Source organism: Corvus kubaryi, unplaced genomic scaffold, assembly GCF_017639235.1.
Source record: "Corvus kubaryi isolate FWS band 111438036 unplaced genomic scaffold, C.kubaryi_AGA036_p1.0 41170, whole genome shotgun sequence".
NCBI lineage: Eukaryota > Metazoa > Chordata > Aves > Passeriformes > Corvidae > Corvus > Corvus kubaryi.
Window position 1 is genome coordinate 1 of NW_024581234.1, and position 23,565 is coordinate 23,565.

The window sequence follows — 23,565 nt, forward strand, 5'->3', positions numbered from 1 at the left end:
CCTCGCTCACTAAGCGCTGCCGCAGCGCGGACAGCGGTACCGGGCCGCGCCCCGGGCTCCGCACTCCGCGCACGGCCCCGGGGCCCGCATGGCCGCGCCCGCCGCTTCCGCTTCCGGTCAGGGCTGCTAATCCACCGCCGAGCGCCGCCAGCCAGGCGCGCTTAATGCATCGCCGAGCGCAGCCCTACCCGGCCCCGAGCATTATATGGAGATATTTCGAGATATGTTTATAAATAGATAAATATGGAGAGATATGTGGATATAGATATACAGAGAGATAGCTCTGCATATGGGGAAAGAAGGAGGGAGTGGAGAGAGAGATGTATATACTGAGATGGATATAGAGAGAGGAATAGATACAGGCACATATAAAAGATATAAATAGATGTAGGTATGGAGAGATGGGTGATAGATAAATGATAGATAGATACATGGGTACACAGGCACGTAGGTACAGAGAGAGAAAGAGATGAGGAAACAACAGGAAAGCAAAGAAACTGGAAAGAAAACTCCTGCAAACTCCAAGGGCTGGTGTGGGTGAGCTTGTGTGTGATGAATGTGAGAACATCATCACTCCGTGCATTTTCGTGGAATTTTATTGCTGTACGTTGATGAAATACCACAGAGCAGCAGCTGAGCAGTGCAGAACCAGAAACATGAGCTGATGTCACAACATCTATCCAGTCCAGGCTTCTAAAGAAATTTAAACATTAGATTCTCCTAGGAAATATCCCAGTGTAACTAAGAATAAGCATCCATCTCCATTGGGATCTGACAGAATAATATCTACTAAATAAATACTCACTAACCAACTCTTTTCTTTTTTTTTTTTTTTTTTTTTTTTTGAGAGGGAGGAGTTAAGACCTTTTTCTTTTAGAAAACATCTGGCCTTGACATTTTTATTTCTTTTTGAACAGGCAACTGGACTGCAGTTGTGATCCTGAAGAACCCAGCCAAGGTTTTCACCCAGAACAGTACAAATTTCACACACCACGGACTCGAGTGCACCCCTATAAGCAGAAATATGAAAGTGTAGCCAAAATATCTCACAAAAACACCTCATCCAGCAATTAAAATTACAGCAGGGAAACAGTGCTGAGTGCCCCTGTTCATAGAGACCCACCCAGCAGTCAGAGTCACATTTTGCCTGACTAAACGAGAAAGTAAAACACCATTTCCCCCCAAATTACTGGGAATTTTGCAGCTGTTTAACCCTCTTCAGAGCCACAACCCACACGAGAGGGAGGAGAGCGCAGCGAGCGCGGCCCCAGCCTGTTCCCACACAGAGTAAACACCGCTAATGGAGTTATTTTTACCTGCAGGAAAACAGCTCCCCTGAGCAGCCGGGCAGAGCGGGGTGCCCGCCGCTGGCAGAGGCACAGGGAGGATCCCCCAGGCTTCATCCCCCATCCCACCACTGCCTGGGCTGCTTTCTGCACCCCAGCAAGGGAACCGTGGAGCTGCCAAGGCTGGGAAAGACCTCTGAGACCATCGAGTCCAACCATTCCCCACGTTCACTGCCAAACCAAGGTGCTCAAGGGCCTCAAGGGCCTCAAGGGCCACGGCCGCGCGTTTTCCGAGTCCGCCCGAAGGCGCTGCAGGGGTTTGGCTCCCGTCTGTGGCCCGTGCTGGCGCGGGGCCGTCCCCAGTTAGATGTTCTCAATGGTGCAGGCTCGGACGCGGTTGGTGGGGAGGCACCGCAGCGCCCTGAGCTTGGCGCCCAGCGTGCGCAGCCGGAGCGTGTAGACGACGGGGTTGCCCAGGCAGGTGATGGTGATCAGCATGGCCGTGCAGTTCCTGAAGATGTAGACCCCGGGGTAGAGGTCGATGTGGCACCGCTGGTTGGTGGCGTCGAAGATGACCCCGATGAAGAGCGGGGTGTAGGACACCAGCGCCAGCAGCCAGATGGAGATGCTGGTTCTGGCCACCTGGGTCTCTGCCGACTTGTAGGTGCCCGTGGCTTGGCCACACGCCTGCATCCTCAGCTTCCTCTTCCTCAGGATGATGATAATCCTCAGGTAGGTGAACAGAGGGACGATGAAGGCCACCACGACGTTGGGGACGGCGATGAAGACGAGGTAGTTGACGCAGAAAGGGCTGTAGAGCACTGAGATGCTCCTCTCTGCGTGCAGACAGTTCCAGCCCATCAGCGGCAGGCAGCCCAGGGAGAAAGCCAGGACCCAGTTGATGAAGACCACGGCGATGGAGTGGTTCCTGGCCACCCTGAACCTCGTCCTCATGCTCTCAGCCACGGCCAGGTAGCGCTCGATGCCGATGCTCACCAGGTTGTAGATGGTGGACAGAATGGACGTTGTGTACAGGGCATAGGGAGCCAGCATGTCCTTGGAGCCAAAGATGGTGATGTCGGGGTTGGTGATGAACAGCGTGGAAATCCAAAAGCCAGAGAAGCTGGTGAAGAGGTCAGAGACAGCCAGGTTGCAGAAGAGGATGGAGATGGGCTTGTGCAGGTCCCTGGTGGCCAGGCGGATGAAGATGACGGTGCAGTTGAAGATGACGGAGGCGACATTGATGGTCAGCTGCGGGATGCCCAGGGCGAGCACCAAGTAGTGACTCCAAATCTTGGTGTAGTTGGCAGAGCAGTTGGGGAATCCATTCATGGTGGAAAATCCTCCTTTCAGCCCCTAACGAGGTCGGCTTTGCTCATCCCATACTCCCTAAGAGCTCCCACCTCGATCCGCGGGCGCAGAATCACTCCTGACACGCAGCTCCTGCTGCCACATCATCATCGTGAGAGGGATTAAACTTTAACCAGGTGTGGATTTAAATGCTTTAAATTGGGTGGCCAGCTCGGGGCTCTGCTGCTCACCACTGAGTTGCTAGGATAGCCCAAACTGCAGAACACATCTACCACATGGATGAGCTGCTGAAAGCAACCTTTGACAAGAGCAAAGCCTGGCCAGGGCCTGGGGAGAGGAGTGGCCACGTCTGCAGCTTAAAATCCTTCAGTGGTATTCTAAAATGGAGTGAAGTGAATTTGGCTTTAACTCACAAATTAATTAGATCATGAAGGATTAGAGAGTCAGGAAAGGGGGAGCAGAATTTTGTGGGTTTGGAGGGGGGAGTGTGTGACTGAGGGAGATGAAATAAAACATCAGTGCTGTGTTATCAACCCGGACCCCAACAGCCCAGAAAATGCCCTTTTCCCACTTAATTCTTGCAAGAGAACGTAGCTAAAACCCAACAGACATCAGCACCCATGCCTTTGCCACAGGATGTTTTGTGTTTATTTAATGTGGCTTGTTCATTAATAAACAACCATCAGTATAATTTTATCTTTTCTTTCTCCACCTTTTTAAATGCAAATGATTTTTGAGAACTCGACTGAAAATAGTCGAGATTTGGCGGGGGGGGGGAAAAGCTCTCGGGACACACATTCCATGCTCTCAGCAGAGGGCACTGCTGGAGTAAAATACAGGGTACCAGTGGGAGCAGGGAGATTTTAAGCAGCTGAGCAGTCCAGGTGAGCAGGACAATTATCCAGGTACAGCCACGTTATTTATTCTGATTTAATTCTTATTTTGTTGTTACCTTGCCAAGGGATTCATCTTCATTGGTCACAATTTTCTACCACGGCCGTGCCAAGCAGCTCAGCTGAGCTCCCACATTCAGCACTGATCATTGCAGCAGCAACTGGGAATCTGTGAACTCTGATAGCTCTGCCAAATTAAAAATGTAAGAAAATTAGGTTATAATTCTGAGTTTATAAAGGGGAATTCTAGGGCTTTTTTTTCTATTGAAGTGTGGGAGAGCATATTCGGTTTGATGTGCAGTTAGTATGCCCAGGTTTTGTGTACTAGGAATACTTTAATTAATACACTTTTTTACCCATGAGGATTATACTTTGTACAAGACTAAGTAAGCAATAAGTGCTTCAAATGGTCACAAGGGAATGATCACATAGAAATAAGGGCTGAGAATCGATCAATCAAGCCTGGGGGTGTTTGAACATCCTACAAAATACTCCTCTCCCAGTGTCCCAGATAAACCACCCTTTGTAATCCCAGCTGGTGCAGCCCTGGCAGCCACACCTCTGGTGTGAGGTTGCTGCTGAACAAGGGCCCCACTATTTCTGTCACCTCTGTGCCAGCCCAGCAAATCCCTTCACTCGCAGCAGAAGTGGCAGCACGGCCCAGGGGGGCACAGGACACCTGGGATGAGCAGAATATCCACAAAGCAAAAGGGCTTTGAAAATATCCTGGCGGCTAAAAATAACTTATCTGTGAATTTGGGCTCCAAAGTGCTCCAGATATTCTTGAAAACGCTGCTTGAAGTTGCTCTAATTTGAAAATTCGGTGTTTGAGCACAAAACACTAAATGATGTGAGAGCAGAATGTAATTAAAGTAATATCAAGTGGTATAAATAGCTCTCCACAAAAGATTTGTAATCTGATTTCCCTAATAGAATTGCATACGAATTAGCATAATGTTGCTGGATTAAGGGACACAATAGTGTGGAAGCTGCTTTTTTAGTGGGCTTTAATATACAGAAACCCCAGATTCATGTATTCCAACCCTCTGTGATACAGCTGCAGCTCCCAAAACCAGAGGAAAAGTACTTTAAAATTAAAGCCCAACCTCTTCATGGAACAACCTCTACTCAAGGGCATTTTCTACTCCCCCATTCCAGGAACTGTGCAGCATTCCCTGTATTTACCCTCACCCTACACTTGGGAGGAAATTGTTATCTGCATCCTATAAATGGGGAAAGAACGATGCCATTGTTTCTTTAAGGTGACACAGAATTCCAGGGAACTCAATCCAATCTCCAGGATCTCAGGCTGACACCTCAAACACTGACTGTACCTTGCTGTGGGCAGCCTTTGATTTATATTTATCTTGATTTCACCTTCTGCAACTTTTTTTTTTTTTTTTTTAGTTCTGTGATTGTTTTTACATTTCTTTATCTGAACGCCCAACTTGTTTTGATGAATGTGTAAGAAATGGCCTCATTTTGTAGAATTGTCTGTTGATTGTGCCTGTGGAGAAGACAATAACCACTGACCATGGTGAAGAGACTGAGAAAGAGGCACGAGAGGCTTCAGGCTGAATTTTTAGTGCCGGTTCAAGTGGCTGCTCTGGAAAATCCAAGTCCACCCACCTGAGCTCGCAGCCTCAGAATTGCCCCCAGCTGCAGCTCTCAGCCTCCAGTGGGATCCACAAGGGCTCAGAACAAGAGGCCCCAGCTGGGACATGCCAAAATAAGTTCCAAAACAGGGAATTGGTCCAGGAGCTGAGCCCCAGCTCTGCACAGTAACCCTTGGACAGCTCCCACCCTCACCTTGGGGCGAGGCGCAGCAGCCCCGTGTCCTTTGTGCTGACAGCTCAGGGGAAACTGGAACTGTGCCTGAAACCAGGAGAAAAGCAGCAGCCTTGTGACGGAAATAGGAACCCCACAGCACAGGGAGGAGAAGGGTTGAGCTAGGGGTGATGTGGTGTCACTCGCAAAGTCGTGTACACACAGGAAAATCCAGGTTCTCAAAGGATGAGGGATTTCTCTTGCCCTGCTTTCTTCCCTGTCACATCCTCCCTGAACTCACACTCAATTCCTGACGCCAGAACTTGGGAAACGTGATGGCTCTGCTTTCTCCCAGTTGTCCCTGCACTCAGCTCTGCACTGTCACCACGCTGCAAACACCAAACCTGGGCCAAAAAATGTCAAGCAACGTGAGCAGCTCAGCAGAATCATTCCACGAATCCAAGTTTCACTGCCATGAGCTTCAGCAAAGCTGTGGGATCAGAGTACCCATCTGCCCAGCCTCTCAATGGGCATCATGAGGCCTGCAAGGAAGAAAGAGTCAGGAAAGGGAGTAACAAATAAGGAGCCTATTTATCCAATTTATGCTTCAATTTATGCAGATTAAAGCCTTCCTTTCTGGAGAGGAAGACACAAATTGGATGTATGATCTCCTTCCAAGATTTTTTGGAGCTGTTTTGAAAAGAGAGAGCTCTCTCCTCCCCCCCAGCCTCTCTCCTGGGGGAAATTTTGCCTCCCAGGTTTGGAGTGATCCCTTTGCAGAACCTGGAGAAACCTGGATAAACACCTGACACCAGGTATGTGGCAAACAAAGCCTCTCTGCTGATCATTTGGGTGTGAAGAAGGCAGAATAAATCTTATCCCTGCTCCCAGCTGTTCCATGGAATGTGCTGGTGCTGGAACAACATTCCCAGTACAGCAGACTCAGGGAGAATCAGCGCCAGCTCACGTTTGCACATGGAAGATGAAGCTTTAATGTTTCTGCTTCACCGAGAGCGCTGAAATTCCAGATTTCCTGTTCAGTGGCGTGGGAACTCTAATGAGTAAAATGACAACACACAACTAAATGGAGAGCACCTTGTGTTTTCTCACTCTGCAGGGTGGGATTCCCAATCACCCACTGCTAATCACAAAACCCATCTGTGTTTTAAATCCCTTGGAAGTGCTTCCACTGCAGGGACAATCCCTCCTGGCTCAGCTCATCTCTGACCAGGGTTTGGACTCGAGCCAGCCTCACCCTCTCAGCCTTTCCTGCTGTGGCTCTCAAGGCCACAAAATAGGTGCAGTTTTCACTGGATTTGATATTCCCACTTGTCCTTCCCTACCCTGTAGCTGCCAGGAAAAACCAGCCTGGAATTCAGCGATCTGCTGTCGTCCCCTGCTTTGCTTTGTGTCATCTCCTCTGACCAAGATCCTCTCATGTCTTCGGGTTCAGTGTCCAGAAGTCTGTGTGTAAAATGCACCCAGTTCTTGATGGCATCATTGCACCTCAGGGCAGTTTGGGTTCTGAAAGGGATCAGAACTACCCTGAAGTGCAACGATGCCATCAAGAACTGAAAACCAAGCACCTTTCAGGGGAGTTTCTTTAGAAAAAAAATAAAAATAAGGAGATCAAATGATGCCAGCCCTGCTTATATAGATTACAGGGTTTGTAAGGAAAGGGAATGCCTTTCTCTGAGTATGTCTTCACTTTCAAGCACAAACAAAGTCTTGATTAACGTGATTGCAGTGCAGTTTATTACCACTTTGATAATGACAGGCTGGGAGGTTAAGAAACAAGGAGAAAGAAAAAAAAAAAAAGAAACAAATCAAGATTTGGTCTTGATTTTCAAGACCAAAACTTCTAACCTTCATCTTTCCAATCCTGAGCAGAGGACTACACAGAAATAAAACAGAAAAAAAAAACCAAGAAAAAAAAAAAAAGACAGAGGTGTTGGTTCAGCTCCCCAGTGAGGACCATCCCATCCCAAGGAAGAGGGAATTGTCTCTTGGATGCCCTTGGAGGCTGCCAGCGCCTGGCACCGCCCTGCTGCTCTACGTGCTCAGCATTCACCTGGCTCCGCAGAGACCTCCGCGCTCGGAAGTGACAAAATGCCACGAATTCCCTCATTGTTCCCCCCCTGCAGTCATTATTTACCTCATCCCCATGTGCGAGGCAGATCGGCGTCTGTGCAGCCCGGAGCGGCCGAGCGCAGGATGGAAAAACACTCGGCGGCAGCTCTTCATTGCTGGGATGTTGTTTACAGCCGCGTTTGTGTGAATAGAGGAGCTGCTGCGAGTCGGCTGGGCGGGTGTCACTGTCACACCCTGAGCCCCTGCGACCCCTCTGTGACTGCAGCAGGGCCGGGGCAAGGCAGGGAGAGTTTTCTGGGCTCCTTTTTATCGAACTCAGCCTGTGCTGGATGACTCGGCACGCTCAGATCAGCTGCGGTAACCTCGCATCACTCTGTCCATCCCTCACGGGCTTCCTGCTCCTCTCCCACCCAGCCCAGCTTTGGGGTTGTACCCCATGGACATTTGGGGAAGAAGTTGTTTCGCTGCCTCATTTGCTTTCCTCAGCTGGATCAAAATCCACCCCCAGAAGTCCCAGAGATGATCCTGTGTCTGTGATAAAGCTGTGTCACTTTGTTGAACATAAGGTCTGAGTTGGCCCATAATCATGTTTAATTCCGAATGTGAAATTAAAAAATTTAGATAGGAAAACAAAGGGGACAAAAAAAAAATATTTGTATATATATCATACTACAGCAGCAGAAGCAGAAAGTTAAGAAAAAGGATTATTAAAAAAATTTATCATTACTTAATTACGTACGTAAGGTGTTGTATGTCACCTAATAAACATTTCCTGTTGCTGCACATGGAATTCCCATTTTCCAGTCCCACAAATCAACTCCAATCCTGTTTGGAGAACTGCGAGGCAGAAATGAGGGGGACTTGGGGTTTTATTTGTTTCACTGGGTTTTTTTTAAAGGAAACATTAACTTTAACACACGTATTAATTGAATGTCATGGGGCTGCCAGGAGAAAAACTCCAGTAAATAAAAACATCACATTTTACTCCTAGGCTGCCAAACCTGTGCAGGTTGCAAAGCCTCAGTTATTCACCAAAGGCTCCTTGCTCAGTGCCAGAAAGCCTCACTCCTTTTGCCATTCACTTTGGAGAATGAATAAATTCAGGCAAATCAGGAGCAGGGCAAATCTGGAGAAATTACAAAGGGGAGGAGTTCACCTTCCTGCTATGGCTTTCAGGTCTGTCCTGGACTACTTACTCCAGTATAAAACTGAGAGCAGAAATATGATCACATCCTGAGGAGTCTAATCAATTCTGGTTTCAACACTGAGCCTATTTAAAATAGAGAATGGAATTGCTGCTCCTTGCTCTGCTCTCCCTGCACATTCTCAAGACAGAGGCAGTAGGTAAGTCCTTCCCTGCTCTCTCTAACCCCGTGTTAAGGTTACTCTCATTTCTGATTTCTTTCTGGCTATCAGGACATACAGTGAAGGCTCTCTGATTCTTCTCTATGGTAAATGAAGGATGATGTATTTATTTCTCTGCCTTTTATTATTTGTGGTAAATTATCAAGGATAGGCTTTTCTCATGAATGAATGAGTGCTTTGGGGGTTTCTTTTCACCTTTAGAGATTCTATCTGCCTTCCTCCTCCAAGAAAAATCAATGAGCTTTGACTTGATCTCTCTACGTTATTATGTACGTGCATTTAAAATACCAAAACACAATTTCTTTATCTTTTAAACTCCTTTAAACTTGAAAGAAATCACTTGTTTGAATTTTCTACTCCCTTTGCTTTGCTGTGTGTGATCCAAGATGAAATTCTGCTGAGGGAGAAAGAACAATATGTCTTTGCTGCATCAGCCCAGCAGCCCCATCTATTTTTGCTCCCTGGGCACTATAAGTACACTGTGCACTTAGGATGGCTCAATTAAATAACGATCTATAATTAGGATTGAAAAATGCAGAAGGTATTTTTCCCCTCCTTCTATTCAGTCAGAAACGCTGCAACACTGAATAAATCCCCTCTCCTATGCAAATGCCAGCGCAGAGCCTCGAAATTAAACACTGCAGCTCTTGAAAGTGCCGAGGGGTTCATTGTTTGCACTAAAATAGAGCAGAGTGCAGGGAGGGAAAGAAGGATCCAGCATTATCAGGGGGAAGCGCTGCGCTGAGATCTGTTCAAGGGAGATGGTTTAAAAGCAGATCAAGGTTCAGAGGTGCTCTGGGTTCATTTCTCTGCTCTTAATTAATTCTCCATCCCTCAGCAGCTTGGCTTTTCCAGATTCTTACCTGGCAGTTCCAGTCCCTTCCCTCTCCTTCAGTCCCCGGTTCGGGGGTGTTCTCTGTGCAGGGGCTGCCCACACGTGGGGCAGGTAAACAGGAATGCCAAGAGCCTTTGCTTTTCCAAAGTCTGCGACTCGTGTTTGCCTGCTATTGATTCCTGGCTCTTGACACTTTGCTAAATTTGCTGCCCCATTACTGGGGAAACCCGAAAGACTCTCTAGAAAACCTTTGTGCCGTTATTAGATTAGTGTCATTAATGAGGGTGTATCTCTTTATCAGAAGGAAGTAATACAGGGAATGCATATATGGTATTTTTGAGGGCATTTTTTGTCCTCCACCCACCCTGATTATTTTCACGTATTTGCCTGAGCAAGGACCAAATTATGCAGTCATTAACACACGAGAAACTTGCTCTCTCCACCAAACCTTTCCTCAGGCAGAAGCTCCACAGGATACATTTTATTAACTTAAAGGCTACGCATTTCAAGAAATGTCACTTTTGAGAATCAGCTGAAAGAAATCCTTTCTTGTTGTACTCCTTTTTTTTTTTTTTTTTTAAATAAGCATTTCTTCCCTGTCTTGCCACTTCTCAGAACCAGCCTGGGTGATCTGCACTGATCAGCTCATTTAACCCACCTCCACCTGGGCAGTTCATAACTCACCACACTGAAAAGTCAAGTGACTGATTGCTAATCTTTTAAATCGCTGCCAGCCTTGTCTTAACAGCAAAGCACCTGTGGTTTAAAATTAGGATTAACAGTCCTTAGAGGGCTTTCTAAGGAAGGAAGGGTCATTATCCCTGTGGTGGGAGAGGGAAACTGAGGCACCTAGTGCAGCCATCTGCCCAGAGATCAAACCATCACCCTCAACCTCTGTCCAGCCCCTCATCCTCTGGCTCATCCAGATCGCAGCAAGTTCCATTTACAGCTGAACTGATGCACCTCAGGTTTCTTCTCTGGTTCCTTTGAGAGCTCAGGGACCCTCTGGAGTTGTTTTGGGGGAAAAGAGAGACAAAACGTCTGCAATTTCCAACAGGAATAGTCCAAACCTTGTGAGAGTGAGGCTTTATTACTGTGCCATTCAGAGAGCAGGGATATCCATCCATCCATCCATCCATCCATCCATCCATCCCTCCAGCAGCTCTGGGGTGGGGTTACAGCAAGCTCCAGGTGTTACTGAAAATTAATCTTCTTCAGTGGGAATGGAATGAACCCCAGCACGTTTTAACCTTTTGCTTTATCACAGAGCAGGACTCAGCCATGAGGAGACAAATCTCCCACAGTCCATGCTCTGGTGCTCCAAAAGATTGATGCCTGATAGGACATTCCTCTAATTTAGATGAGATTAGATTCCCCTAATTTTCTATATTTCTGCTCACATGCTTTTACCCTTCACAACCATTAAATTTCCATAACCATGCGGACATTGACGTCAGCACCAATTCTCATCCTGAGGATTCCTCAGGGCCATTCAGGTACAAAAAAACCCTGAGAGCTCCATCAGCAGCTTTAAAAAAAAAAAAGATGCTGTGACTTCTTCCCTTTCCAGTTCTAATGGTGTGTTCTAATCTGAGCACAGATTTATGGCTGGGCTCCAAATCCATTTTTGGGCTGGCAAAGTTGGGATGCTGCTGCACTTGGACGCACTCTGGGATGAAAAGTTGCATTTTCAGCTGATTAAAAAAGGAGGATAATCAATGCAATGTAAGACCTGGAACACAGAGAAAAGGCAGTGAGCCATAGGAATTATGGAATTACCCATGTGAGGAGTTTAGGGCCACCTCTGGTGTTTCCATCAGGTCTGAATCCAAGCTGCCCCTTCCCCAGGCATGAGGATGAATCCTGCTCTGTTTTATCCTTGGTTTCCCCGAGGGAGCAATGCCTGCATAGACACCAAGGTTCCTGAGCACACAGGGCTTTGTTCAGCTGATCCTCCCCAGGCTATCCCAGCTCCAAGAGCCCTCTGCTCCCTGATTCTGGTGGCACACAAGGCGCAGGGACAGAGAGACCCCGATCCCATTCCCAGAACTCCTCAGGCTCAGCCTGGCTGGCAGGAGGACACCACAGCCATCAATCCTCAATGTGCTGCATCACCTCCTCCTCCTCCAGCATCCCAGGGCTCTCTGCTGCTGCTCCTCAGCTCCAGGGCAGGACAGGAGCGTGGCAGAAGCTGCACACAGCAGGTGACAAGTGACACTGCTCCGCTCTCCCTTCTCCCACAGCAAAATATCAGCTGAGGGTTGGGATATCCCTTATCTGCTCCAGCTGTGCCCTGTGGTACTGCAGAAAACGGGAGCCACGGATCCTCCTGGCTCTTCCACTGAGATGATGAAGGCTGGAAGCAGAAAAGCCTTTGACACTTTCTCTCAGCTGTCCAAAAAACCAACACAAGCTTTTAGGTCTCCTAGAAGAGCTGCAGAGTCCAGGGTCTGTCTGTGCAGGCTCTTTTCCCTGCTTGTGGCATTGCAGGAGATGCTTTGTTGTGTTCCAGAATATATCCAATGGCCTGTTATTAGATTTTTTGACATATTTTTAGCCACAGGATCAGCCATCAAAAGCTTGGCATAAAAGACTGCAAAAGGCCAGCAAAGCCACCAAGTGATTTGTTTGAATTCAATTTTAAAAACACTTTAAAAGAAAGAATTCTGAATTGCATTTTATTAGACAAAGCAAGGCAAAACCCCTCACAGAAGGAAATCACCTTAGCCCTGGATACTCATTTTTTGTGAAAGCTTCTGTCTTTGATACAGGACATTTCTGAGGGCACGTATCCACAGCAGAGTATCACAGGTCACAGCTAAAAACCTTCCCCTCACCCTCTGACACAAAGGAAGTCGTTTGCAGATGTTAATAGGGCACATCCAGAATCCTCGAGCCTCTTTGGATTTTTCCTGTAGTTTGTAAGTGCTCCAAAGACCTCATTGAGCGTGTGATTTATGTGTGCATGTGCAAACTATAAACACTGCTCGCATCAGATGCTTGCAAGGCTTCACCACCACAATAAAACTGATTTTCAGGGCTCACTCTCCATCATATCCTGCAGCAGATGTGCATGAAGATGTGTATCACAGGGAAAAATAAAATTCCAGGTTGAAAGTGCAGAGCAACAAATGGCCATGAACACTTGTGGAGACACACAAATCTCGACGTGAGCTTTTGGAACTGATTTTGTCTGTCAAAGGGGCTGACTGGGGCTTCCTGAGGATGTGTAATGCTCAGGAATGTATAAATAGTCTCATGTCTATATGCTCAGTTTGTGCTCAGCAATCTCATTAATTTGAAAGACAGACTTAGATAACAATTGCTTTTAACTTGCTTTGTCTTTTGTACTAAAAATAGAAAAAAAAGCTACAAAGCCAGCTAAAAATAGGGTGAGCCCAAGACAAGCCAAACCTAAAAATAAACCACATGCAAACCCAGCTTTTGCCATTTTCGTGGAAAAGGCTGCAAAGGTGACAGCAGGTTTTGAGGATGGATTTGAGAACCGAGGACAACCGGGCAGTGAGAACTCTGGCACTGAGGGCACCCCGGGCTCTGGGAATCCAGCCCTGGGAGCACCGGGAAAACAGGGAATGGTCAGGCAGGATGTGGCTGAAAGGGTGTCAAGAGGCTAAAGGGACAAACAAAGGGCTCAGCTGAAAGAGAGAAGGGATTTGAATTAAAAAGCAACACAGGATATTCCTGCTGTCGCAGGCTGCTGGTGGCATAAAGGTCACTCACGCTCCCAGCGGCTCAATACATTCAATAAAAACAGCTGGCAATATATAAAATGAATAAACCCGAGCCACTTTATCAGAGGCACAAACAGAGGCTGTTTAGCCCCTGTTTTAGTGACTCTTTAGTGCACACGAACAGGTTAAAAGGGCATTTTCTGCCAGCCTGCCACCCCTGTCCCTCAGCACCCCGAGCACTCCGGGCTCCCAGCAGCTCCGAGCAGGGCAGCAAGCAGGGCACGAGTAGGAGAAAGAAGATTTCGGAACTTTTACGGAATTCAGACAATCTGAGCATGATCCAAAGAGCTGAAGGGTCTTTTCCTAGATCACACAATAGCACCTTGGCAGGGCTGCTCCCAGCCTGGCCCCCAGCCAGCAGCACCGTCCTGTCCCGGGTCAGTGGACAGGAGAGGGAGTTCTCAACTGCAGGGATGTTTTATTTTTGTTGCCTCGAGCTTCCAAACGAGGCTTGATAGCGAAAACAATTGAAATCGTTTACAATAAAATGAAAACAATACGTAATTGTATTGTTTTTTCGGCCACCCCCGTGGCAAGAAGCGACTTTGCTCAGGAAACCAGTTGTAAATTCGAGGAGGAAGAGGCAGAGATAAGTGGGACTGCTCACGTGCCAAGAGAGACTCCCTAAATTGAACTGTTCTGACCTCTGTGGAGGAAGAGCCAGCCCAGTCCAGCCCTACTCTAAATTAAACCAAATAAAGTCAATGTGGGGATGGTACGGGACCACTTAAATCAAGGATCCATAACAAAATGTAAGGGCAAGATTTAATTGATAATAGAGCGATCCAGGTGTGCATATCTCAATCTCTATCTCTATATCACAGCAGCGATTCCAGCACCTCAGCTACAAAAACAAACCAAAAAAACCACCCACCCCTAAAACAGCGAAAGCCCCACTTTCTGCTGCATTTTTCCAGCAATAAAATAAACAACAGGAAAAAGAATGTGGGAGCTGAGGTTTGATTGAAAGAGCAGTGAGGATGGGATCTGAGGGGTCCCCAGACCTTGTAAAAAAGAGGATTCAGAGGGAGATTTTGAAGTGGGGGTGGTGGGAAGGTGAAGAGAGAGAAGGTTGTCAAGAGATGGGACAAAAGATGCATGAAGCCAGGACAGGAATTACAGATTAAGAGGGAATTATTTGGATGTTGTAAACACCAGGGAAAGAAAAGAATTGTTTAGGGCGGTTCAGTGATATTTCTAGAAGTGATGGGATGCAGATAAGGAAGTGGAAAATGTAAGCAATTAAATAGGAAACATTTCCTGACAGTGTGGACTAATAGACTGTGGAAAAGTCTTCTAAGGGAAGTGGCAGGAGCCGTTCAGACAATTAAAAGTGGCCTGGACAACATGCCTGAGGGCATAATCATGCCTAAACCCACGGAGATCTTCCCTTCTTGCTTCGGAAAGAAAGCCCCAAAGCTCAGGGGAAGAAAGAACCATTGTAATCCAAGGTTCCTATAGGGAGGGAAGCGTCACATCCGACTCAGATAAAATCCAAATGCAAATTTTCCTCTTCAGGGACTTGTGTGGTTCCTCCTGAGCAGTACCCACACAAAAGATCCTGATCCCCAATGTTCCATGGCTGCCAATCAAAAAAACCCCTAATTCACAATAAACATGAATGCACTGTTTGCTCAGGCATTCTGTAATGTTTAATTAACACTTTCTTTAAAAACTTCAAGGACCTTTTCCTTATGAAATGCTAAATTTATGTGCTGTTCTACTTCAGTGATACCATCCAACCACAAGTGTGATAATGACTCGATGGAAAACACAGTTCTTGCCTTGTTCAGAGACATCAGGAATTTGGTGGAAAGCTGCAAAAATCAGACACTAATTATTAAACACTCCTGAGTGCTGGATGTGAGGCAGCTGTAGCCTCACTGAGGGCTGGGTTTTTTAAATTCAATTTTATTTTATTAAACTTTTTCTCCCCATCATCAGGATGCCCAGGCTGACAGATTTTGTATGTTCATGTCTCAGTTTACTGAGATGTGATTGAAACCCACAAGTTCATTTGAGAGAACTTGCCAGACACCTGTTCAGGCAGTAAAAAGTCAGTGATTTCTTTGTTTGACAAGGGTGGGACGTGGATTTGCCACTGAAAGGCTCCATAACCCATTCCCATTCCCTCTCTGGCACACAGACACTGATTCAGGTCCACCAACAGCACAATCTGGGGATGATTCCCTTTCCCTCGAGGTCTGCTGTGGCTCTGTTTGATTTTTGTGGTTTAAAAGCTCCACAGCCTTGAACCCCAGGAACCTGCTGCCCTCGCTCCCAATTGTGGCTCAGATCACCTGGAAAATTGGATTTGCATTGCAGAAGTGCTTTGATGTCCGGGCCACGCTCCCACTCCATTGCACAACCCCGGTGAAAGCTCCTGGAATAGCCCAGCCTGGAGCTCTCACCTGCCAGCTTCCCCCTCTGCTTTCCATCCCAAAGACTTTGGGAGCAAATCCTTCCAGGTTATTCCTGCTGGGTTATTCCAGTTTTTTCCTCCTGAAGGTTTGTTCGTGTGTAAACTGCCAAGAAACTCCCAATCCCGGGGTGCTGGGGTTGTCGAAGTTCACGCTGACCCCTGAGCAGCTGCCAAAAACACACCTGGAGTCTTTCATCCATGCAAAAAGCACACGTGGAGCATGCCCAGGCTGTGTGGAGAACAGCTCACCTGGAATTCTCCAGGCATTTATTGATTAGAATATTGATTAAGGCACTTGGTGACATCCTGGGCTTGGAACTTTGCTGTTGCCCAGTGGGGATGAGGAAAAGCTCGGAGCTGCTGGAGCCCAGGCCACTGTCCTGGAGAGAAAAATGCAACAATAAGGGCTGGGAAGTGAAGTTTTGTGTGTCTGCCAAAAGAATAAAACCTTGTCAAAGCCATTTTTTGGATAATTAAGGAAATATTAATGGAACGACAACAGAGAAATCCCTGCAGTTCTTACCACACAAAAAAAGCAAAGTTTGCTTTTCTTCCGAGTCTTGCTAAACTACAAAGTGAGGCAACATTGCTTGTAGTTTTCAGCAGAAGTTTCGTTTTTCTGAAAGAAAAAGCAAAACTCATTTTTTAAGATTGCTTATTGCCACCAGGTCTCCCTCTGTGCCACAGCTGCTCAGGTTTTATTCCAATTCTCTATAACTTCTAAATCCTTAATAGATGGATCTATTGTTATGCCACTGATATCAAGATAAAAGTGTTAAAAGGCATTCTGAGCCTCCCAGCAGGTGTGTTACAAATTACAAATTAAGGTAATTACCAGTCAAGTGACAGGGCTCCTCCATAGTTGTCCTTAAAATTGATTAGCCATTTATTAAAATGTCTATAATTTACTAATCCCAAGCAAACAGAAGGTGTGGTATTAATCATTATTATGAGAGGGTTTGAATTGTTAGGGATTAAATAGCCAAAGAGAACTATTCCTGTCAAAGTCAATTTAAAGTTTAGAATAAATAAAGAGCCACTGAAACAGCTTGGGATAAACAAAACAGCCCCTACTTTCCTAACTAGATCAACACATAAAGTTAAATCAGCCCTTGTCCTCTGAATTTTGTATTTCTTTTGACGATGAAAAAGCGAAATGCAGATGTTCTGCTGCAGAATTTTGCATCCATCCATGTGGGAGGGGTCCTGGCTGAGTTAGACCAAAGATCCTCCAGGGCGTGCAGGAAGTGAGATCCTTCATTTCTCAGAATTCCTCACCAAGTAACCTTTAAAGGAGTTCCTGGAATGGGGTGAGATAAGTCCTCTTGCATAAGTGAATTTACAAGTCTGTGAAAGGCTGACAAGTGCAGAGCTGATAAAAGGAAATTTACTTTAACGCTGTGTATATTCAAATGTGGAACTTACTGCCTCCAGAAGTTGAGGAAGCCAAGGTTTGAAAATCAAACTCTTTAGGACTGCAACCCATCCAGAATTCTGATGATCCAGAGTCCTAAAGATTCCTGCTAGCACTGGTTTTGGGGGGATATAAAATGATTTATGAGAGACCAGGAGGAGATCTAGAGAGGGCAGAGCTGCCAATCCATTTCCCTGCTGCACTTTGGGGGCACAATCTGTTCAGATTTTCATTCACCTGATGTTTTTATTTAATTTTTTTTAGTGGGAGGCCACTGGTGCTATCGGTCCCAGAAGTGTGAGTTGCCACAGTGTGAAGGTACTGCCAAGAAATTTACTTTTCCAATCACATTGGAGATTCTTCTGCTTTGCAAAGGGGCTCTTGAGAGAAATAATGCAAAAAAATCACACAACTCAGCCTTTAATTCACCATAGTCACATTATTTGTGACCATGTCAGTGCTAAAGAGGGTATTTTGAAGATCTCAGTGTCTGTGGTAATTCCTCATTTTGTGTCAGTAAGGATAATGTAGAAATGTACAAATAAATGTAAATATACAAATGTAAAAGTAACCCCAGAAGTTAGGGTGATGTCTCCAATTTCCCAGTTTGGTTGGGTGGTTTGGCTTTCTCAAGGATTTGCTGTCTACAGGGAAAAAAAAACCAAATAAATTTTCTTCATCCCTAAACAGATCCTCTTCAATGGCATCAGATAAACAGGGCCTGCAAAGGCAGCAGACAGTCCCCTGTGAACATTGTCACCCGAAATGTGGTTTATGACAAGAGCCTCAAGCCCCTGACTTTTGAAGGGTATGATATGAAGGGGTCTGCCAAGTGGGACGTGGAAAATAATGGCCACACAGGCAAGTACTGCCCAAGCTGCTCTTGTGGGATTGGGTTGGGCCTTCCCTCGCTCCTTCCACGTCCCTGGAGGACAGCAGGGAAGCACAGATGAGGTCCCACCCCTCTGTTTCGGAAGTGGAACTCCCAGAACACCTCTGGAGCCAAAGGTGTCTGGGAAGTTTGTGGGAATTATCAAGTTTTGGGGTTGTGGACAAGGCCCTTGAGCATCTCAGCAGGAACTGGTTCTGTGCAGAAACAGAGCTGGACACCCCAACCCAAACAAAGTCCAAGACTGGGGGCAGGTGGGCAGAGGGGTCCAGAACAACAATTTGGGCGGAGTTTTATCATTTTCTGCTGAAACTCCTTCGTTTCTGGGCTTCTCCTTTCCACCTCTTGCCTCTGCACAAAGAACTCTGCTGGAGAAAAGTGTCGTGTGGGAAAGTCTTTCACAGTGCTGTGCCTTATTAGCTCTTTAAATAATGAACTATATTCTTCTCAGATTTAGCTCTGTTTTCTCTGCACACGGAAATTATCTAACATTGATCAGCTACTTAGTGAATCAGTAAACAGTGAATCAATGAACAGTAATTCAGAACTGCTCCACTTCCTCCACCTTCCTTCACAATGCTGAGGATGCTGCTCCAACAAAATTATGTTCAATTACTTCAACTTTAAAAATAAATCTGTGCTCTATTTTTTTTTTTTTTTTAAAGTTACCTGTCGGTGTTCTTAAAATCCTGGATGGGTTATTTTAACTGCCAGGTCCTTAAAGCAGAAAGTAGCAAGTGGCAAATATTTCCTGATTTCAAAGGGAAAGGTAGGAAGGCACCTGGGGAGATTTTAATAGCCAGAGATTCTAATTTAAAACATTGCTATTGTGGCAGACCACAAGAAAAAGGAATGTTTTGACTTTTCACTCATATATGGATTAATGACTTTCCCATTACAGCGTGATACTCCAGGATGTCCAATTACAGTCCCTCTTACACCAAAATTAATATTTATAAGGATAGCTCATAATTCTCATCTTCCCCAGCCATGCATAAGGATTAGGGGTTTAATCTGGGCTTTTAAAATCTCTTCTTTCTGAGGGTAACCAATTCCTGTGCTAAACGAGAAGGTTATTGCTTAAATTACAGCTGCAATTAGAGGCTGCAGGTGAGATTAGACCCTCATTATCTTCCATGATGGGCACATAGCAAAGGTCGCTGTCTCAAAGGTCTTAAACTAAATAAACAAAGCCCACAAAGACATCTGACTCATCCATTTACAGATTAAAAAGCAAAGGAACTAAATGACTCATGCACTCTCCAAGTTAATTCGGAATTCAGAACAGAAATGAAATCTCTGGGGCTGCAATCCAGAATTTTCCTATGCAAAGAAAAGTGCTGTGCTTAACGTGGAGGTCTTACAAAGTAAAATTTTAAAATATATCTCAGATATGTATGATTTAGGCTTAAATCACAGCACTGCTCAAAATTAAAACAGAAAATCTTTAAACCCTGCCCAAAGGAAATGTTACAGTGCAGATAACAGGAGATTAAAAGGATGGTTAAAACCCAAATAAACTGGGATCAAATTTACTTTGATAAAGGGGGTTTTCTTAGAAAGAAATGAAGGAATATTGGGTCTTCTGAGAGGTGTAAGAAGCTCAGACTCCACAGGTCATAATGGTTATAATTCATCTCAAATTAATCTCAGCTATGATTTTGTAAGAGTTTGGTTTCTGCAGAGCAGAATTTCTGGAACACTCAGTCTGAAAAGCCAAGCGAGAACTTGAAGATAAATTTGAATCTCAAGAACATCTCTGCTCTCACATAGTGTTAATGTAGGATCTGATCTTCTCCTTTAAAACAATTCATGGATTTTTTTTCCCTCCCAGTTAAAGTGACACTAAACACATCCCCTAAAGTCGGAGGAGGAGGTCTGGGGAGAAAATACAAGGCAGTAGAATTCCATTTGCACTGGGGAGTCCCAGGTGAGCCACAAAGCATCCCTGGCTCAGAGCACAGCATAGATGGAGAGAAATACCCCATGGAGGTAGGTGAGACTGCGTGTGGGTCATGGATTTCACTCCAGAACTCTGGAATTTTGAGATCCTATTGGCTAGTTCCCCTAGGGAAGTCTGAGGGTGGAAATAATTGCCCGTGGCTGTTGTGTTCCAGCTTCACATCGTCCACATAAGAGAAGATGTTTCAGATGTGACAGAAGCCAAGAAAACTCCAGATGGTTTGGCTGTGTTGGCCTTCTTTGTAAAGGTAGGCAGTGAAATTTTCAATTGCCCCTCTCAAGTCCCAGCCAGCAGTTTGGCTGAGGGATTGTTTATGTCAATATTTTATGTTTATGTCAGGTACAGTAGCCCAAGAATTAAGCCTCCCTATCTTCTGCAGGCATTCTGCCAGCACTGAGTTCCTCTACCCTTTCCTACATCCTGCTTGCTGTTATTTTTTCTTGTGGCCCTTTTCTGTTTTATTCACCACTAATTAAAAGCAACCACTTGTAGAGAAATACACGATGTGGAATCAACATATTTCCCTTTCAGGCTGACGAAGAAAATAAAAACTATGCAACTCTGTTAAGTGAATTAGAGAATATTAAATACAAAGGTAAGACCCTCGTGTCAGGGATTTCACAAGCTGTGCGGGGTGAAGACAAATGTGAGCCAAACCTGCAGCCACAAGCGTTACAAGGGATCTTCCCCCGTGGTTTTTCCAGGGCAATCAGCACAGATAGATCCTTTGCCACTGAGTTCTCTTCTCCCACCTGAGGAAGACCTTGGGAGGTACTATCGGTATGAGGGGTCCCTCACCACCCCTGACTGCTACGAGGGCGTCATCTGGACGATATTTGAGAAGCCAGTTGAGCTCAGCCTGCCCCAGGTGAGTGGCAGAGGGACAGCCTGGAGGTTCTGCTGACGCCGCTGCGTCCCTCAGCTGCCTGCCCTCAGTGTGACATCTCAGCTGCCTTGTTCCCCACACACACTCTCTTGGCATCAGCCTAAACGTGCTCCCCGGTGCCAGCTGATCTACCCCATTAAATCATCCCTCAGAAAATGGCAGGAAAGGGGCAGGAAGGGGAAATGACGGCATGAGGAGAAAGCCAAGAACACCCCCCAGGTCAGCGCCCAAGCTCAGCGCTTCGTCAGCAGCACTTCCACTGCTGCCACCTGCTCACTCCCAAGTTCCACGGCTTTTCTCCTGTTGTCAGGACAGCAGAACAGAATAATTCCAAATCCAAAACTTGAGCCCATTAACATCAGCATTAAGCAGCTCGTTTTTGACCTGCAGGCAGGAAGAGGAGACGGAATTATGAGTGCTTGGAAAACACAGATTGTGCAGAGATTGCACAGCCTGGCCCAGAGCCAGCGCTTGTATTTCAGTTCCTTAGAGTGTGCTCTCAGTGTGCTCGCAGTGCCCCCAGCACAGCCCAGTGTCACTCAGTGCAGCCAGGAATCTGAACAAGGACAGAATTCCTGGTGCTCCTGCCTTGTGTCACCGTGACGTGGGGATGGGCCCGGGGCCGCGTGCGTCAGGGGCTCTGGGGAACCAGCCCTGGAGCTGCACAAAGCATTTGGCTCCCACAGAAAGGAAGTGCCCGTGATTTCCAAGGCTGAAGGAGCCATCAGTTGGTGACCTCTCCAGCAGCCTCTGCCACGGCGCTTCCTGCAAGGTTTAATGCACCCATTAAACCCTTGGGTTCAAAAACAGAGCCAGGCACCGCAGGTTTGCAGCACAACAACTGCCAGAGTCCTCTGGCATAAAGATTTAACAACCTGTTCTGTTTTGCAGCTGTCCCAGTTCTCAGCACTGCACTTTGATGGGAAGAACTCCACTCCCATGATGGAGAATTTCCGGCCGGTGCAGCCCCTGCAGGACCGCAAGGTGCTCTGGTCCAGTGCCAGCATCCCCCTGCCCACGGCAAAGCTGCTGCTGCTGCTGCCTCTGCTCTGCAGCCTGAGCTCTCTGGCCCACTGAGCCTTTCTCACCTCGTTCAGCATCCTGGTCCTTCATTTGATGTTATTTTTGCTGTTCTCAGTTCTTTGTCTCAGCCTCTCATGAATTGTGTCCCAACACAGAATAACCTTGTCCTCCTCCAGACATTAACCAAGGACTTCTGTGCTGCTCTGGTGAAACCCAAACCATCAGAACTCAAAGGAACTGTGAGATAAAGCAATGAAAAATTCAGTTTTAAAAGCCAAAACACTTAGAGAAAGCCTTAGGCTGGATTATCCTGTAGTTTTAACCCAGCACTGGAAGGAGCTGCACAGAGAACCTTCGGGAGGAATCTGCTCTTAAGTGCCTGTGAAGGGTTGGTTTGGAGCATGTTTACATTCAGATCTGACAGGGAAATGTGGAGCAATTCCTATAATCCCACATTGTCCTACCTGAAGGTACAACACAGAGCAAAGATGAAATGCTCACACACAGCTGAGCAGCATCTGCCTCATCCCTTCTAGGGAAGGGCACTCACCCAACACTTCAATCCCTCCTCCTTCCTTCAGAATATCTCAGCTCATTTCAGATAGGGACACTGGGTTCCTTTCACCTGATCTGACTGGGGCTATCAGGTTCCTCTGTTATTTATTCATCCTTCTCTGGGATGCCATGGCCAATGTGATGTGCTGGGAAGCAACAGGGAGGCTCATCCCCACCTACCAGAGGCACATCTGTGGAAATTCCTTCTCTTTGGAGGGCTGCTTTTGAAGCAGGAGACTCTGAGGATCCTTTATAGTTCTTATTTGCCTAATAAAATAGGACAGTTCAAGAAATGGCTCTTTCTTATATATACATATATATATATTTCTTTTACATATAGAATTTTTTATAGTAGCATACCTGCAATATTCACATAAGGTCAAGATTCATAGTTTTTTCCAAGAAGATTGTGATTTGCACCAATTCCTTCAGATCTTACCCAGTGACTGATAGAAAATACCTTGGGAAATGGGGTTTCCATATATTATTCCAGTTTTCTCTCTGAAGGGGGATGTAACATTTCTCTTTGGCTAGTGCCATATAACATGTTACAGCTTCTTTTAGGATTTTAGATTTTGGCCAAATTGAAATAGGATTTCATATTAGCAGACTTGTATTTTTTTTTCTTTAAGGGCAATGTTTGCAGAGATGACTTTATATATTTTCAGGAAAATCCTGGCAGTGAGAGCAACCACAGCTCACCAAAGTGGGGGGAAATTATTTTCATATTAATCAATCATAAAAGCTTTAAAAACCCCCAACATGGGAAAGCAAATGAATGTATTTAAGTTTAAATGAAAGATTAATACTTTAACTGTATTTTTATGTAATTGAAAATCTTTGGAGGAGCAAACAGAAATGAAATATTAAAGGTGAACAACAGACCTATATTTCAATTGTTCTGAGTTTTTATTTCTTTTGTCCTTGCTGAAGGGGAATCCACAAACTCTGTCAGAAGAGAAATGTGACTTTTTCCCCCCCTGTTTTCTTCACAATATTTAGGGTTGGGTTTAGGGCTGGGTTTGCATTTCTGGGACAGGGGGCATGGATTTGCAGCACCTTGGGATGTTTCTACTGTCAGCAGAGTTCTGGGGCTCTATTTCACACCCTCAG

At 45.9% G+C, this 23,565-nt stretch overlaps 2 protein-coding genes across 5 annotated transcripts; one reads left to right on the plus strand and one right to left on the minus strand.

Moving 5' to 3' along the window:
• Positions 1 to 578: 578 nt before the first annotated feature.
• On the minus strand, positions 579 to 7,987 carry LOC121672191 (lysophosphatidic acid receptor 1-like). 4 transcript variants are annotated; one of them, XM_042044757.1, is made up of 4 exons: positions 7,413 to 7,987; positions 5,662 to 5,799; positions 3,550 to 3,677; positions 579 to 2,974 (listed from the first exon to the last, which is right to left on the minus strand). In XM_042044757.1, the coding sequence occupies exon 4, from the start codon at positions 2,616 to 2,618 to the stop codon at positions 1,650 to 1,652; it is 969 nt and encodes a 322-aa protein (XP_041900691.1). In that variant the 5' UTR covers positions 2,619 to 2,974; positions 3,550 to 3,677; positions 5,662 to 5,799; positions 7,413 to 7,987; the 3' UTR covers positions 579 to 1,649. The 4 variants fall into 4 exon arrangements, with proteins under 4 accessions (XP_041900691.1, XP_041900688.1, XP_041900690.1 ...); XM_042044754.1 differs by having other exon boundaries at positions 5,559 to 5,799; XM_042044756.1 differs by lacking the exon at positions 5,662 to 5,799.
• Positions 7,988 to 8,482: 495 nt separating this feature from the next.
• Positions 8,483 to 23,342, plus strand: LOC121672190 (carbonic anhydrase 4-like). Its single transcript, XM_042044753.1, has 8 exons — positions 8,483 to 8,692; positions 17,401 to 17,454; positions 17,827 to 17,997; positions 19,860 to 20,017; positions 20,143 to 20,235; positions 20,520 to 20,583; positions 20,693 to 20,856; positions 21,766 to 23,342. Exons 1-8 carry the CDS (start codon positions 8,635 to 8,637, stop codon positions 21,949 to 21,951), a joined length of 948 nt encoding a protein of 315 aa, XP_041900687.1. The 5' UTR covers positions 8,483 to 8,634; the 3' UTR covers positions 21,952 to 23,342.
• The last annotated feature ends 223 nt before the right edge of the window (positions 23,343 to 23,565 follow it).